The 15,835-nt window shown below is 40.2% G+C and overlaps 2 protein-coding genes across 2 annotated transcripts; one reads left to right on the top strand and one right to left on the bottom strand.

The window, feature by feature from the left end:
• Nucleotides 1-896: 896 nt before the first annotated feature.
• Nucleotides 897-8,459, bottom strand: psmd13 (proteasome 26S subunit, non-ATPase 13). The gene is made up of 13 exons (XM_071538773.1): nucleotides 8,258-8,459; nucleotides 6,747-6,825; nucleotides 5,708-5,742; nucleotides 5,535-5,590; nucleotides 5,383-5,426; nucleotides 5,152-5,238; nucleotides 4,880-5,051; nucleotides 4,037-4,116; nucleotides 3,793-3,918; nucleotides 3,365-3,427; nucleotides 2,961-3,041; nucleotides 2,312-2,428; nucleotides 897-1,201 (listed from the first exon to the last, which is right to left on the bottom strand). The coding sequence occupies exons 1-13, from the start codon at nucleotides 8,356-8,358 to the stop codon at nucleotides 1,106-1,108; spliced, it is 1,137 nt and encodes a 378-aa protein (XP_071394874.1). The 5' UTR covers nucleotides 8,359-8,459; the 3' UTR covers nucleotides 897-1,105.
• A 314-nt stretch (nucleotides 8,460-8,773) lies between these two features.
• On the top strand, nucleotides 8,774-15,113 carry sirt3 (sirtuin 3). Its single transcript, XM_071538775.1, has 8 exons — nucleotides 8,774-9,032; nucleotides 9,115-9,184; nucleotides 10,707-10,883; nucleotides 11,010-11,242; nucleotides 11,994-12,094; nucleotides 12,196-12,357; nucleotides 13,501-13,713; nucleotides 14,620-15,113. Exons 1-8 carry the CDS (start codon nucleotides 8,930-8,932, stop codon nucleotides 14,641-14,643), a joined length of 1,083 nt encoding a protein of 360 aa, XP_071394876.1. The 5' UTR covers nucleotides 8,774-8,929; the 3' UTR covers nucleotides 14,644-15,113.
• The last annotated feature ends 722 nt before the right edge of the window (nucleotides 15,114-15,835 follow it).

Consider the following 15,835-nt stretch of genomic DNA (forward strand, 5'->3'; position numbering starts at 1 on the left):
CTTTTTTAGAAAAGAGAACACTGTTAACTGTGAACATGTGATTCTAATATAATGAGAGGACAAAATAGATTATTTTAATTGGAAAATTTGTAAACTACAAAATATAGTACACAAACAAAGTAAAGTCAGATTTCTCTTCTCATTGTGAATGGATCTGGATTGGCCAATTTACATTGGTCTGGTTTCTGTTGTGCATGGAGTGCTAAATATGTACTCTATAATGGATGTGACTTAATATGTAGAGAAGTACAATACTTAAGTAAAAATGCACTTAAGTGACTTTAAAAAATACACAAGTACACAAAAAAAGTGACTCAATTACAGTAACTTCAGTAAATGTAATTAGTTCCTTCCAGCCTTGGAAATCACATCTAAAATCATGATTGAAAACTAAACTAAAACAAGCCAACACTGCCTTAAACATTTAAATGTATTATTCATCTTATTGCCAAAGCCGAAAGATGATCTGACAACCAGGAGACAATATTTTGAAATATATGTGAGTCGGCAGAAGGCCATTTTGAGCAAGCAGATGGCCGACATCTCAGATGTTTCTCCCTCACTCTTTCTCTTACCTTCCGTTCTGTCTGAAGGATTTCGTGCAGTAGAAAGTATTCATCTTAACACTGAACGGATAAACTGAAAACAAAACAACCGTCTCAGATTTTCAGATCTTCTGAGCACCTTATTGTGCTGCTGATTTCCCCTGGGGATTACTGCAGCATCCAGCTGACGGATTTGACAGAAAAGTCTGAATTAACAAACCAGTGCTGCAGATATTTCAATCAGGTTGCTCATTAAGAGAAAACACAAATACATGTTGCTGTGGGTCAACATAGTTTCAGTCTGGACATATTTTATTTATAATGTAAAGACAATAATCGTAGTCCATGATGTGAGGATAACGTTCCAACCAGATGTTTTATTTGTAAAATACAACAATGTAATTTATGGTTTGGTAATAAATGCTTACAGTAACACAAAGAATGAACAGAGAAAAAAAAAATAATACAAAACTGAAATCGGCGGGTGCAGCAGAGTGAAGTGAGGTTTCCCTCGGTGTCCCTGTGTGGATGAACAGGAGACAGGACAGAGGAGAAGCTCTTCAGGTCAGGATGTCGTGTGCCTGCTGCTCCACCAGCATGGCCATGTTCTTCACGTCGCCGCACCAGAAGTCCAACCTCTCCTTCATACCTTTGATCTGAAACGGCATCCAACACGGTGAGGGTGAGACGAGCCAGGCGATATATTACACAATATATATATCTGCTGTAGAAAATGTTCTCTCTGTCCCTCCTGCAACGACTCGTTTTGACACAACATCTGGCTCTGCTGCACAGACAGATGGCAACTTGATGCAAAATTCAAAATAAAAAAAAACAAAACATGAGAATAAATAAAAAAGGTTTTAAATGAAAGAATCCTCCCTGAAACACTTTACTAGGTAGCTCTATTCTATAAAGCCTCTTTGAGCTTCGGTCTCTGCTGGAATATTTCAGTAACTCTCCTCCCACACTGGACCAAATGAAAGCAACATAGGGAGATGCTGTGTGTGTAAAGTGACCTCTACTTCAGTTAGTGATTTCCTGCATTTCCCAGAATGCCTTGTGACAACTCCCCGAGAACAGGCCCCAACGTGCCCCTTACTCAAAACCCAACCTGGCTGCATTGCATTCTGGTCTATTGAGGCTAGTGTTGGTGGAGAAATTGGTCTCTCTCCTCTTCTACGATGGATTTCTCTCTTGGTGCAAAATGGCAGCTCTAGAAAGAAGCCCTCGCTCTTTAGGTCTGACACCAAAAAAGAAAAACACTGCGCTCAAAATACTGCTGAAGGGCAGAGAAAAATTTACTTCTTCGTCTTCATCATCTCCTGTCCTGACAAAAGTATTCTTGATACAGACGTGGATGATATATATTGATTAGTAGCACCTATGGGTCTAATTTTTGTTAAAAATCTAATCTAAAATTGAGCCATGAAGTTCGACTTTTGAAAAACAAAACAAACAAAAAAACCAGTTACTGCTGTTTACCTTTGTAGGGCAGAATACACGACCAATCAACAAAATAAGCCAAGAAATGCAAGATGCATCACCAGTAGCTGTTTCTAAAAGTGTTTGAGGGCAGATTTTTCCAGCTCAGGTTTCTAGTATTGCTCAGCATGTATGTACCAATTACTTCTCTTAAGCAAAAGGTCTGAATGCAACGATTCAGGTTGCATTAAACAGAGAAATGATGGTTAATCAACCAATTACACAAACAAAAACATATTCCTTTCTCTTGTTGAATGCATAACTGAGTAGTGAGTGTTTACCTGCTGCAGGTCCAGCACTCTGGGCTGCACCCAGGTCATCTGCACCTTCTGGTCCACCTCATCAATGTTGCCTTTGATCAGGCCCACAGACAGAGCCTTCATCACCAGCAGCTCCACCTGCAGGGGAGCGACACACACGAACCGGTTAACAAGCATCAAGAAGAGTTCTGGGTTATGAGTTCTCCCAGCCAGCAGGACACACCACCCGTCTTTACACACTCTCCTGTAAAACCACCAATCTGTTCTTAACACAGCCAGGTTCTAGCTCCCTAAAACATATTTTATTATTTAGAGCAAAACTCAAGACCTCAAACACATTATTATACCAACTGAGAGAGGAATGGGATCAGATTCTGTTGTTCTGTTTCAACAGTATTTTAGCAGGCTACAGTTCCCGAGGATCTTTTGAGGGAAAAAGACCAAAAAAAAAAGACTCATATGTAAAATCTAAAAACTTAACTGAGGCTTAACGCTCTCAACCTAAATGCAGTCTATATAGATATAAATACAGAAACATAAAATGCAAATGAAACAGCCTTTTCCCCCCGGGTAATCAAAGTTAGCCATGCCAATTACTGCCAAAGGTCTCATTGACAGTTATTGACAGATTGATTAAATATACTAAATATATACTCGGTGTCTAACTGACCTCATTGACGGGGATCTTGGCACTCTGAGCGATCTCATGGAAGGTCAGCTGCCTGTGGTTTGCAGGACGGGTGAAAGTCATCTGGGAAGGGAAGGAGACATTTTAGAGTGCTTGAATATTCTTGTTTTGAAAGATTCACACTGACAGGAGTGGTAGTAACAAGAGATGTAGTTAGCGCCATCACTTGTGAAGTTTAGGAAAATGGTTGAGGCCAAACACTTTTCAATAAACTACAGGTCAGTTTGTTGATATTGCTTATCTGTGTCACACCAACTGCCACAGTTTCATGTTTCAAGTAAAGCTATTTGAGAAAGCATTTAGTCCAAAGTTACTATATACGTACACACACACACACACACAGTATATACAAGTTATTTTCTTTTTTTGGGTGAAGTTTTTCTCACCTCCATCACGCAGAGCAGCTGGATCTTCTGCATCAGTTTTGCCTCGTGTGCTGCAAGGTCAGGCTAGGACAGAGAGATAAAAATAAATAAGACTGTTGCCAATTAAAGGTGATCCGCATGTATGAATAAAATTCCTTATACCGGGCTCCAGATATTATTCAGATCTTCGGGTGTTACCAGGGAAACATATTGCTAGCAAAAAGTTTTAATTTTAGATGCTAAACAGAATTAACACTCCTTATTTTTCATATCTAGCAATCGGCCATTGTCTAAGCGGGACAATACTCATACTCAGACATTCGAATGGAATTAGTAAACCTATGCCTCATTGGATATGATCCCTTTATCCCTTACTTATTGATCAAAAGTGACAAATCAGTTCAACCTTTAATGTCTCAATACACTATACAGTATGTTGAACTGTTTACCTGCTGGCCCCAGGCAGACTTGAAGCCCTGGAATTTCTCCACGTTGCCTCCGTTGAAGGCGTACAGCGTGTCGATGAGCCACTGCTTGTCTGTGCTCCTCAGTGACTCCAAGACAGGATGCATCAGCTGCAAAGACACACAGCAGAAAACACTCATTACAAGGCCGAGCTGAAGCTTTAAGGCTGAAAAACACTGATGAATGAAGCGTGGAGACAGAGGAGCCGATGTCGAATCATAATCCTACCAGCTCTCCGAAGTTGTAAACTCCTTCTCCTAACAGTCCGGCCAGGCCCAGTGTGAACGCCCTCTCCTGCTTCTCTGTCTCTGTTGGGTGAAGAACAATATTCAGTTATTCAGCTGTGGACAGGACCGACTCACTGGATCACAGTAAATGTCCTATAAACGAGTGAAGGTCCACTAATTTCTAAAGTCCTTTAATTTCCGATCCGAGCTGAACGACCAGGAAAACTTGGCCGATGTGCGGACGCTCAACAAGCTTGTCGGCCAAGAAAAGTTGGCTATGGTTGAACTTTTCATGGTCATTGGCCGTCAACAGCCAATCAGGTTTCTGTGCCTTTTCGTTTCCCTACCAATCTTAAACAATAGTTTTGCCTGGCAAGCGCAAAATGGATGAGAAGTTGGTCCCAGCTGTTGAAAGCTTCCTAGTTCTCTACAACTTAAATTTGAAAGACCACAGGAATAATCATCTCAAAAATGAAGCTTGGAGAACCGTTGCATCCATCATTGGGGTCGTTGGTAAACTCTGAAGTCATTTTGAGTTTTTTTGTTTGTTTTTTTACTTCTGCCAAGGAGGTAACGTTTTTGTCCCTTTGTGTCTGTAAGTAGGATATCTCTTTTTATGAACGGTTTTCCATGAAATTTGGTGAACAGATAGGCCTTGGACCAAGGAACAACTGATTAGATGTTGGTGGTGATCCGGATCACCATCAACGTCATCACTTCCGCAATTAGATAACGATAGATTTTTAGCTTTAGCTATGAAACTAACAGAGACAGATCCTAAGGGAATGTTTGCAGGATCAAGAAGTTCATTTCACCTTGCAGTGTGAACGCAGCATGGAGTTACCTGGCAGGTCTTTGATGTCCACACATCCCAGGTAGCGCAGAGCGTCCTTGTAGTAAGAGGCATGGTTCCCGATGATGCGGTAATATTTGCTAGAGAGGTCGTAGAAGCGGCCATGGACAGACGTCACCCCAGGCAAGTTATTCAACATTTCCTCTACCTCTTCAATGAGTTTCTGTAAGGACAACGGAAAAAACAGAGGCAACGCATGGTGACTTAGGCAAGTTTTGTGTCAGCAGCTTATAAAGGGAGACGGGAGAGAATTAAGGTTTTACCTTTGTGGCTGGAAGATCGTTGATCTCCAGTTTAAGACTGCCAATAGATGTCTTGCAGAGAATGACGGCCTCTTCACTGCTTTTCACCTGGAATACAGAGACACACAAGGCTTTATCAAAAACAGAGTTTGTAAATTGTGTCTCTGGTGGCAGTTCAAAAATATCATAACTCAAAAATCAAAAATGTCATATTGGCATACACAATATACCGATATTGGTAGGTCAGCTTACTTTTTCCTTGGTCTTCTCGAGGAAAGTGATGGCATCTTTAGGATCTGGAAACAAGAACTGTTGCTTAAACACTACAAGTATGAAAACAAACCAAACAAAAAACAAGAGCATCCTACAGAGAAATATTCCTTATTGCTCAAAGTTGTTCTTACCTGTCATCTGTCTGGCAACATAGAGTATAATCTCCACCAGCGACAGTGGATTGATTCTGTTAAGGGAGCAGAAATATTAAATTAGCAGCAAAACAACCAACCAACAACCAGTAAATATTAAATAGTTAAGTGTTACATGGGAAGACTGAATACTTGAGTCAAATTTACCACACCTGTGCTCGAAGTCACAGAGGAAATTTTCGTAGAGCTGCAAGAAGAAAATAGGAAATGTCAGACTACAGTCTGAAAATGTTCAGGATCTTGATACATTTAGTGATTATCATCTTGCTGGACATCAATCCCTCACTGTGACTTCCAATAGTATTTGAACAATACCACATAATTTGGTGTTGCAGCCCTGTATTTCATTAATTAGGTGAATCACACAGCGACTATCACTGTATGCTTAAAATGGAAGGAATTTTACACAAAAATAGCAGACAATCACTAAAGCATGTCCAGCAATAGATGACCAGCCACCCAATCTCAGCCCTAGATAAGACAAATTGTAAGTTTAATGTCAAAATAATCCAAATCAACCCTTTAATCAAAGAAGCATTTTTTGGTATATTATCAAAATTCATAACATGCAGTTGCCTCTAGAAAGTGGCAACCCATGAACACCAACAAACTCTTGACATCCTATTTTCAAGTCCTGCCAATGATACACTATCTGTGCACTATCTGAGCAGCAGACACTCAGATCTGGTGCAGTATGGGATACACAGCTGTGTAAATGACTGCCAGTCAACAAGGGTCTGAGGTATTAAATCAGCCTCAAACCATCATGCCTAGGTCACCTTAGCAGCTGTTTCTCCTCATTAATTTCTCTACTCTTTGGAGAATAATTCAGGAGAGTCATGTCTGTCCTGAGGCTCTCTGGCACGAGTCTGATGGTTCGAGGCCTCAGACTCTCGTTAACCTGTAGCTGTTTGGTCAATTGCACTCCAGACCAGAGGAACTTCAGTCGCTCCGTCCTCAAAGGGACAGACTGAAACACAAGGACTTTATATTTTCCCCTTGAGGAGAACATGAAAATGAGACATCAACAGCTTATTGTGTTCATAGATTACAGACAAGTCACCACATGCTACCAATCTTTGACGACAGATGAAAAAAATAACCCGTCAAAGCTGACTGACAGTACATGATCCTCAGCCATTGGAAGTACAGCACTAACATATGAATGTGTGACTGATGTTTTGCTGTTACCTGTATGAGGCCATCCCCCGTTTTGAAGCAAGGATCTTTAACGAAATCTGTCAGCCTCAGTGTTAACTGATGCCACAATCTGTCAAGGAAAAAAGAAACAGCGTTACTTAAAGATAGTGACAGTCTCTAGTTCATCTCAATTACACCGACTAGCTAGCTGAATCATAGCCACAGGTTAGATAATCATTTTGGTGCCATAGAATCCAATGCAGTGATTATTCTTTTTCCTATTCGTTTTCATTGCTTTTCTTAACAGCAATGTCCTTTGTTTTGGGGCTATGCTATACATATAAGGTGGATTTAATTTAAATTAGATGATGCTAGCTCACCTCGTGTTTGTTGGAGTAACTAATGTCAAGTTATGTTTACTTATATAGCTCTGTATGTCAAGCATGTCTCAGAGGGCTTTACATACCATCATATACATTAATCGCTATATACCATACTACACCATGTACATACACACTACATCATGTGCAGTGGTGGAATTTAACTAAGTGCATTTACTCAAGTACTGTACTTAAGTACAATTTAGAGGTACTTGTACTTTACTTGAGTATTTCCATTTGATGCTACTTTATACTTCTACTCCACTACATTTCAGAGGGAAATATTGTACTTTTTACTCCACTACCTTTATTTGATAACTTAAGTTACTAGGTACTTTGCAGATTCAGATTATTAATACAAATTATAAATCAATTAATAAATTATGATATATTTTTATAGGTTAAGCTAAGCAACAGTATATAAAGTAATTAAAATTAGCTCCACTTTTACCAGCTGCAACATTAAAGTGATGAACACATTAATGCATCAATAATTACAGTCCAATAACATCATATATATGATTCTGAAATGGACCATTCTGCATAATGACTACTTTTACTTTTGCTACTTTAAGTATATTTTGATGCCAATACTTTTGTACTTTGACTTAAGTAAGATTTTGAGTGCAGGACTTTTTATTTGTAACAAAGTACTTTTTACACTGTGGTATTACTACTTTTAGTTAAGTCAAAGATCTGAATACTTCTTCCACCAATGATCATGTACATATACTACATCATTACTACATCGTGTACATACTACACACTACAAAGCCAGATACACGTTTGCAAGTTTGTTGCCAATGCCATCATCTACAGTTAACGTTAATCTCAACACTACAGTGACTAAGAACTTTACCTGTCAAGCTAACTTAGCTAGGAAAACTTAAGTTGTGGCAGAGTGACACATTGTGTTTTCCACTGGCCTGAGCCTGGTGGTGGCTTCAAAGTTTCAACCCGTGAAATAGCATTTGATTAATTTGACTAGTAGTTAGCAGTCGCGGTGGATTTCCACGCTGATTTTGAGGAACGAATATGTGGCTAGCATTAGCTTAACCCTGGGCTACTACAGCTAACGTTAGCTCCATGCATGACTCAGCGTACACTTCCAATGAAAGAGCTAACGGCAGCTAGCGATAGCAAAGCAAGCTGAACGTCAGTTAGCTGGTTTGTAGGCTTTACTTTTTGTTGTACAGATCCTCCAGTGTGTGCCACTCCGCTGCCATCTCCGGGGTCGAGCTGTTGCTCTGCTGCTGCTTGAGGTATCCGCTAACATCTTTCATTGTAGCGAAAGTCTGGACCTTAATGTTACTACCGAATCAGGAGCGTTGTTAAATTTTAGCTAACGTTTACTCCTAGCTTGTGCTTCCTGCTGTACTGTGGGGTCTGCCGGGCGCAAAGAATGACGGGAAAAGAAGGAGGCGTTACCATAGAGATTAGACTGTTTTATGTCTATGGAAATGTCATTATTTTATAAGTAAATTTGATTATTTTACACATAATTTATGTCCATTGCCGTGTGAACTGTTCCTCATCAATATTTAATCGACAATAACGATACAAAATCTACGGCATAGTCTGTAACATTTCCGAGCTGTTGTGTTTACATCAGACATTACGGTATTCGCTGGCACGTCTGTCATGAGGTCAAAGGTTACAGGAGACAACAACAAAGTGACATTTGCAGCAGGTAGAGAGAGAGGCATTAGTTAGCTAGTTCACTAACCTGATTTCACTGGGAGAAAATGTGTTAACAGTTCTCGTATCCGCGTCTAAGCTCTCTACTCTCTAATACTGTGCCAATAGGAACCGAACAATGAATAGCTGTGAATAGTTTTGCATTACAGCTGAACTATGGCTTCTTTAGTCAGCTCTTCATCAATATTACCTGTCAGCTGCAGACTTTGTTTTTATCGCAGTCTGTGTTCAAGAAGAATCTGGGCCATCTCTGCACAAGGTTAGTACGCAACTGAATTCAAGCAATAATCTGTGAAGTATTTATGAGAGATGATGTGTGACACCTGTCTGTTTTTTTTTAGATCAACAAAGAGTGACAGGCTTTGGTCAGAAGAGCCTGTGTCCAGCTCAGGGTTCAGCAGCTGTTTTCAGGTAACTTTTCAGAGTCACACCAGTTAACTGTCCAGACAGCAACATCCTGACTTTTCACCTGGGCTTTCTGTATCCTGGTGTGTGTGTGTTTGGGTTTGCCACCTTTGACATCAAAATAAGGAACGCAGAAGATCCAGACATGTGCTTTCAGGGTAAAGTAGGATGTAAAGTTATCTAATGTTTATGGAAGGAATGATTTCGTATGGATAGGGATGACCTGCAACCCTACACACTCACGCACACACACACACACACACACACATGCACACGCACACACACACACACACACACACACACAGATTATGCTGCAATGCACAGCGTACCTTAGTGATTCTATAATTGCAGGTACGTTTTGTATTTCTAAATGAGTAAATAAAGTAAAAGTTTGTCAAAAAGAAATATATATGTTCTTACAAAACATCCCTAAAATACATAGTTACTACTGGCCGAGCTAAAGCCATGATAATCTCAGATATTTATTTGAGAAAGAGGTTAGCTGTCACTTTCAGAATTGATTTTAACATTTTACTGATCACTTTAAAGGCACATCTTGGTCTGGCACCTAGCTACAGTTCAGATCTTTTAACCCCATATATGGACCAGAGTCCAGCCTGCTGGCCGTTCCTCAGGCTGGACTGAGAACAAAAGGTGATCAGGCATTTCCCATCAGAGCCACCACACTGTGGAACAGCCTGCCAGAGGAAATTAGGCTAGAAAAGCCAGTGCCATCTTAAGACCCACTTTTATAAACTTGTTTTTAAGTAATTGTTTCTCATTTTTAGTCTTGTGTTGTGGTCATGTGTTCTCTATTACTGTGTGTGTTTTGTAGGGCTGTGCAAAATTTTTTCCAGCCCCTCATATCGATACATAAAAAAAAATGATTCATGTTTTAAACGGATTTAAAATGTCCTTAAATTTCCCTCAAATCCCTTTGAATTAAATAGTTTTGTCAATTTGTCCGCTGAGTTATCAATATAATGTGATGTACATTATTAGACTACCCAGATGATACACAGCAAGTTGTATTTTCAGCTCTATTTTTAAATTTTCAGTAAATTACGTAGAGTATTGCAATGTATCGCAATATGTATCGCATTGCAATGTATCGTGATACAATCATATCGTGACCCATGTATCATGATACGTATCGTATCGTGAGGTCCTTGCCAATACCCAGCCTTACTGTTTTGTGCCTTGTTTCTCTCACTCTCTATAAAACACTTTGTGAATTTTATTATTATTATCGTTATTATTATTGTTAGTCTCCAGGGCATCCCAGTGGTTAGAGATCCTGCTCTTTAACTGGAAAGCCACAGGTTTGATCCCTCTCACAGCCAGCTTCCACCTGTTGAAGTGTCCTTGTGACAAATCCTGCGAATCCCTCTCTGGTCCTGGTCTGCGGCAAGACTGATAACACGGGACTCTGATCCCTCTGGTGAAACACGTGTACTCTATTCACGCGTGTCTCAGTGGAGCGTGTGCAGACAAACAAACGTCTCATCCCTGTGTTGTTCCTGCACAGACCCGACTCTCCCTGGTGGAATGGGATTCGAGGGCTTTTCTCCGGGGGCGGCGGCGCGGGCGTCAGGCGGCAAACCCTGGAGGACGTCGCTAAAAACATCCAGGAGTGGAAATACAAGAGAGTGGTGGTGATGGCTGGAGCTGGGATCAGCACGCCTAGTGGCATCCCAGACTTCAGGTAAAAAAAACCCCAAAAAATTTAACATCCTATCCTAATATTCCTGTCCCAGTATTTTATGAATTCACTGTAAATCTGTGGTGGATTCCCAGTCCCAGAGTGTTTGAAGCATCTCTCGCCTCTCAGATCCCCAGGCAGCGGTCTCTATGACAACCTCCAGCAGTATGACCTGCCGTACGCCGAGGCCATATTTGAGATCAACTTTTTCCATCGAAACCCGAAGCCCTTCTTCGCGCTGGCCAAAGAGCTGTATCCGGGGAATTACCAGCCCAACCTGACGCACTACTTTGTCCGCCTGCTGCACCAGAAGGGCCAGCTGCTCAGGATGTACACGCAGAATATTGACGGGCTGGAGAGACGTGAGTCCCAGTCATAGAGTTTATATTTTTACCTCTTGACTCGAGGTGGGGACTCGAGTCACAATTTGAATTGCTTGAGACTTGACTTGACTTGGGTTCTGGTGACTTGGGGCTCGACTTTGACTTGTGCTTTGATGACTTGAAAAGGTTTCTAAAGTCTTGACTTGAGATCTTGTGTTTGTGTAAATGACTTAGATTGAAAGTGATGAGATTTGTTCCAGCAGACGACTGAATTTAAATTCTGTTTTCTGAATTTGTATGGAATGATTGAATTTGTTGAAGTTGAAACTGATTATAGAAATCAAACTCATGATGCTCTTACCAAGTTTTTATCCTATTAAAACCATATTGCATTGAAAAGTCCTTGATATTTAGTTTTATTTAGTTATATATTTAGTTTTCTTTAAGATATTAAATTGATACTGGACTCTTGATTTGTTCTGACTTGACTTGCTGTTCTACATTTAGACTTGAGACTTGACATTAATGACATGGACTTGACTTGGACTTGACTTGGTAATCTACATTTAGACTTGGGACTTGACTTGAGACTTGTGCGTCAGGACTTGAGACTGACTTGGGACTCGAGCAAAGTTGACTTGGTCACACCTCTGCCTTTAAGAAATGATTATATGTCAACACACAGTCGTTAGGCGTGTCCTGTCACTTCAGCCTGTGTGCTTGTTTACCTGAGTGTGTGTGTGTGTGTGTGTGTGTGTGTGTGTGTGTGTGTGTGTGTTCGTGTGTCAAGTGGCAGGGATTCCTCCTAATATGCTGGTGGAGGCTCACGGTACGTTCTCCACCGCCACCTGCACTGTTTGCCGGAGGAACTACAAGGGGGAGGAGCTACGTGTGAGTTGGCTATACGTGTGGTCGACCTATGATTTACAATTTTGTATGTTTGAATTATCCTTTAATGATTCTTCATCTTCTTCGTGTATGTTGTGTATCAGCCAGATGTGATGAGCGGGACGGTCCCGAAGTGTCCGACCTGTACAGGAGTGGTGAAGCCTGATATCGTCTTCTTTGGGGAGGAGCTCCCGCAGCACTTCTTCAAGTACATCACAGACTTCCCTCTGGCCGACCTGCTGATCATCATGGGCACTTCACTGGAGGTGAGCGCCGCCGGCTTTAAAGGCACAAGGAAACAGATGGCGTCTTGCCTCCATAACTTGACGTATTTCTATTCAAAATGAATAAATTCAGCCACCAGGACTCAAACATGATGGTGTCTTAGGAAAAGGAAAAGGTTTTTACTGCCGTACCATGTTGACACTTTGAAAGTTGTGAAGCTGCAGGTTTTATATGATGGATGATTGTTCAAAAATCTGTGATGGTATTATTGGTTGGAAATTGTATGTACGGCTACTGTTACACCGTGAAGTAACCCTAAAAGTAAGTACATTTTCCAGGAAGTAAAAGTAATGGGATTTTGATATAAAAGTACAGAAGATACTTTTTTTTTTCTTGGCCATTTATTGTTACATACATATATGTTAGGATATGTAGAATTGGTTAATAAGCTGAAAAAGACATGTTTTATTTCATGGAGACTTTAATAGTTTCACGTAGCTGGGACTGGCTCTCTCACTTCATACTCTGATGTTCTTGGCAGGTACATAGTAATAATAATATTAGTGAACGTTATTTATATAGCACCTTTCAAAACAATTGTTACAAAGTGCTTAACGATACATAAAAGCACAGCTTAAAATATAAAGAAAGTAGTATTGATAAAAACTACAGCAACAAGAACAATGAAGTAAAAATAGAACAACTACAAAACATGGAAAAGAAAGTAAACACAAATTAATATAAATGCTTTGGTGAAGAATTTCCAACTGATAATAATAATAATAATACATTTAATTTGTAATACACTTTTCATTAGAAGCAAATCTCAAAGTGCTACAGAGTAAAAGAAAATAAACAGCATAAAAACCGATAAAAATGAACCAACAGCAAAGATCATTAAAAGCCACACAAAGGAAAAAGGCCTGATTAAAAAGGAAAAGTTTATAGACAATGCATAAAGACAAAGATAAAAAAAAAAAACAGCACAAAGTTCAGGAAAGGCTCTGTTAAAAAGGAAAGTTTTTAGGCCCCTTTTTAAAGTGATGAGTCTAAGCTAAAAAGACAGTGTGTTATAACCTGTAGATTCATATGTGACAAGTGAAAACATACAGTATAGTATAGTATGTCATCAAACTGTTGGCAGTGTGACCTCGACTTGCTGCTGTTCCTTCCTCTGCCTGTAGGTGGAGCCGTTTGCCAGTCTGGCGGGAGCGGTGCGCGGCTCTGTTCCTCGGCTGCTCATCAACAGGGACGCGGTGGGGCCGTTCGCCTGGGGGAACCCGCGGCCGAGCGACGTGGTGCAGCTGGGGGACGTGGTGAGCGGGGTGCAAGCCCTGGTCCGGGCCCTCGGCTGGACGCAGGAGCTGGACGCTCTGATGGAGGCCGGCGCTGAGACAGTGAGGGTTTCATTCACTAACACACACGCACAGATTCTGACTCTCATCTGTCAGAGTTCCTATGGGTCATTTGGGTTTTTATCTGGCTCTACATCATGGTATAAACTACCAGTCAAAAGTTTGGACACACACTATTTTTCATATTTTAGAATAATAGTAAAGACATAAAAACTATGAAATAACACAAGTGGATTTATGCAGTGACCAAAAAAGTGTTAAACAAATCAAAACTATCTTATATTTTAGATTCTTTAAAGTAGCCGCCCTTTGCCTTGATGGAAAGACAAAAGGCTTTGGAAAGAAATTCATACACAGGCACCAACTTCACTATTTATATTTGTCTAAGAAACAAATTTCAAGCATTTAAGCATAAGCCTTTAGATCAAAATGGCTTTAAGAGAATGAAAAACATAGAACATTCAATCAGGTGTGTCCAAACTTTTGACTGGTAGTGTATGTAGAGGAAAAAAGAAGAAAGAATCGAAGGCATATAAAGTTCAAAAGCCTTTATTATTCTTGGCTATTTCATGTTAAAATGTTAGAAACGGCACCAAGGCATTGCGGCCCCACCCGGCTCTCCTGAGGGCGCAAAGAACAATGAAACAAGCACCCTTCTTTTTTCTCTTCCTCTACATATGGACTCCCCATTTCCAGTGACCATGTTTGAAGCCTGTGTAGCATCACTCTTCTGATCACCACATATTACTTTTTTTACTGAAGTACTGAAGTGACGCTGACCGGCTTCTGGCTTAGACTATCACATAGATACATTCTTGACAGATACAGTAATATACCGTTGATTTCTTGGAAAGTTATTTCCTCAAAAGAAAGAGAGGGAGCCATATCCACACTTTGTATGTTATAAAATACAGTTCACTTGTTTTAATGTATTTATTTTATCTACAGGCTGCAGGGAAGACACAGGAGTGAGACATTCCTCTACATCAGACCTGGAGGTGTGACCTGATCCACTTGACTCAGAACCAGATCCAAAACTGCAGGACTAAATCCAGCTGATTTCGCTGAACACACTGCACTTTGACAGCGGCTGCTCAGTTGATGCCTGAATAGAAACATTATGTCACTGGAGACTCCCAGTCTGGCACAAAAACAAATGATGTGATGCAAAAGTTTAAGGGTTGTTTATGCTTCATACGGTTACAGAAATGTTTTTAAATCAAATATCACTACAATGTAGATTGTTGCAAATCAGACATCTCAATTTCTTTGATATCAAGAAAATGAGAAAGTAGTTGTCAGTATGGAGTTGTCAGTCTCTTATATTTAAGTTATAATACCTGATGCAGCTGATAGACTCTTCATGTGGCCCTAAGATGAAAGATGTACAGTGTGATAGATTTTATTTATTTGTCTCTTGTTTCTTGAAATGTAAACATCAAGCAGTGTGTTGTAAAAATTTTACCTAAGAAACACGATGACATCATTAATGATGGCTTTTGTTTGTATGAAGAACCACCCAGTTTATTCCACCACACCAACTAAATGGAAAATAATCATGTGGTACCGTCACATCAACGTTCAAATGCATATGTGAGTAAGTAAAACTTTATTCATATAGTGACTTTTTAAAAGACACAGTTTTCAAAGCACTTCACAAAGACATCATAATCATAATCATAATAATAAGCAAGTACAACAAAGAAACCCATATAATCACTTTTCACTTTTTTAATTTTTCACAACCGCTTGTATGTAACCAGCAGAGGGAGCCAAAGGATCACCTTGACCATAATTAACACTACTGTACTTGTTGGTCGCCTCAATGGTGTTTTTGTAATGGAAACTGCTGCTAAAAGAGTTCAGGATGCTTAGGAAGTGTCGCTCTGCTCCTCAAGTCCAGTCACTGACCAACAGGTCACAGAAGTCAAGTTAGTTCATCTCTAATCTGCTTTGGCAGGACAGAACATCACACGAAAACCGAATCAGAGCAGGTATTTGTCATTTGGGTCTTAAAGGTCAGAGGAATCACAAACCTGCAAGGCGTCTCTTCAACCAGAGAGTTCAGAAAGTATTATTGAGTTTGAGTATGAAGGTTCAGCTCATGTAGAGTCTCTGAACGCTGTCTGGTCACTGTACAGTTAGACTTTCAAGGAAAACCTGA

The sequence above is a fragment of the Centroberyx affinis genome, unplaced genomic scaffold (genome assembly GCF_046629955.1).
Source record: "Centroberyx affinis isolate AG114_WGS23_722 - 3 ecotype Tasmania unplaced genomic scaffold, CSIRO-AGI_Caff_v1 ptg003349l_1, whole genome shotgun sequence".
Classification (NCBI taxonomy): Eukaryota; Metazoa; Chordata; class Actinopteri; order Beryciformes; family Berycidae; genus Centroberyx; species Centroberyx affinis.

Bases quoted from the DNA above. Each gene is read 5' to 3' on its own strand.
- psmd13 (XM_071538773.1), bottom strand. From the start codon at position 8,358: ATGAAAGATGTTAGCGGATACCTCAAGCAGCAGCAGAGCAACAGCTCG. The intron at 5,591-5,707 runs GTGTGGTAAATT...CTCCCTTAACAG, and splicing joins CTCTGTGACTTCGAGCACAG to AATCAATCCACTGTCGCTGG. The intron at 5,052-5,151 runs GTAAAACCTTAA...TTGTCCTTACAG, and splicing joins ACGATCTTCCAGCCACAAAG to AAACTCATTGAAGAGGTAGA.
- sirt3 (XM_071538775.1), top strand. From the start codon at position 8,930: ATGGCTTCTTTAGTCAGCTCTTCATCAATATTACCTGTCAGCTGCAGA. The intron at 9,033-9,114 runs GTTAGTACGCAA...GTTTTTTTTTAG, and splicing joins CTGGGCCATCTCTGCACAAG to ATCAACAAAGAGTGACAGGC. The intron at 11,243-11,993 runs GTGAGTCCCAGT...TCGTGTGTCAAG, and splicing joins TATTGACGGGCTGGAGAGAC to TGGCAGGGATTCCTCCTAAT.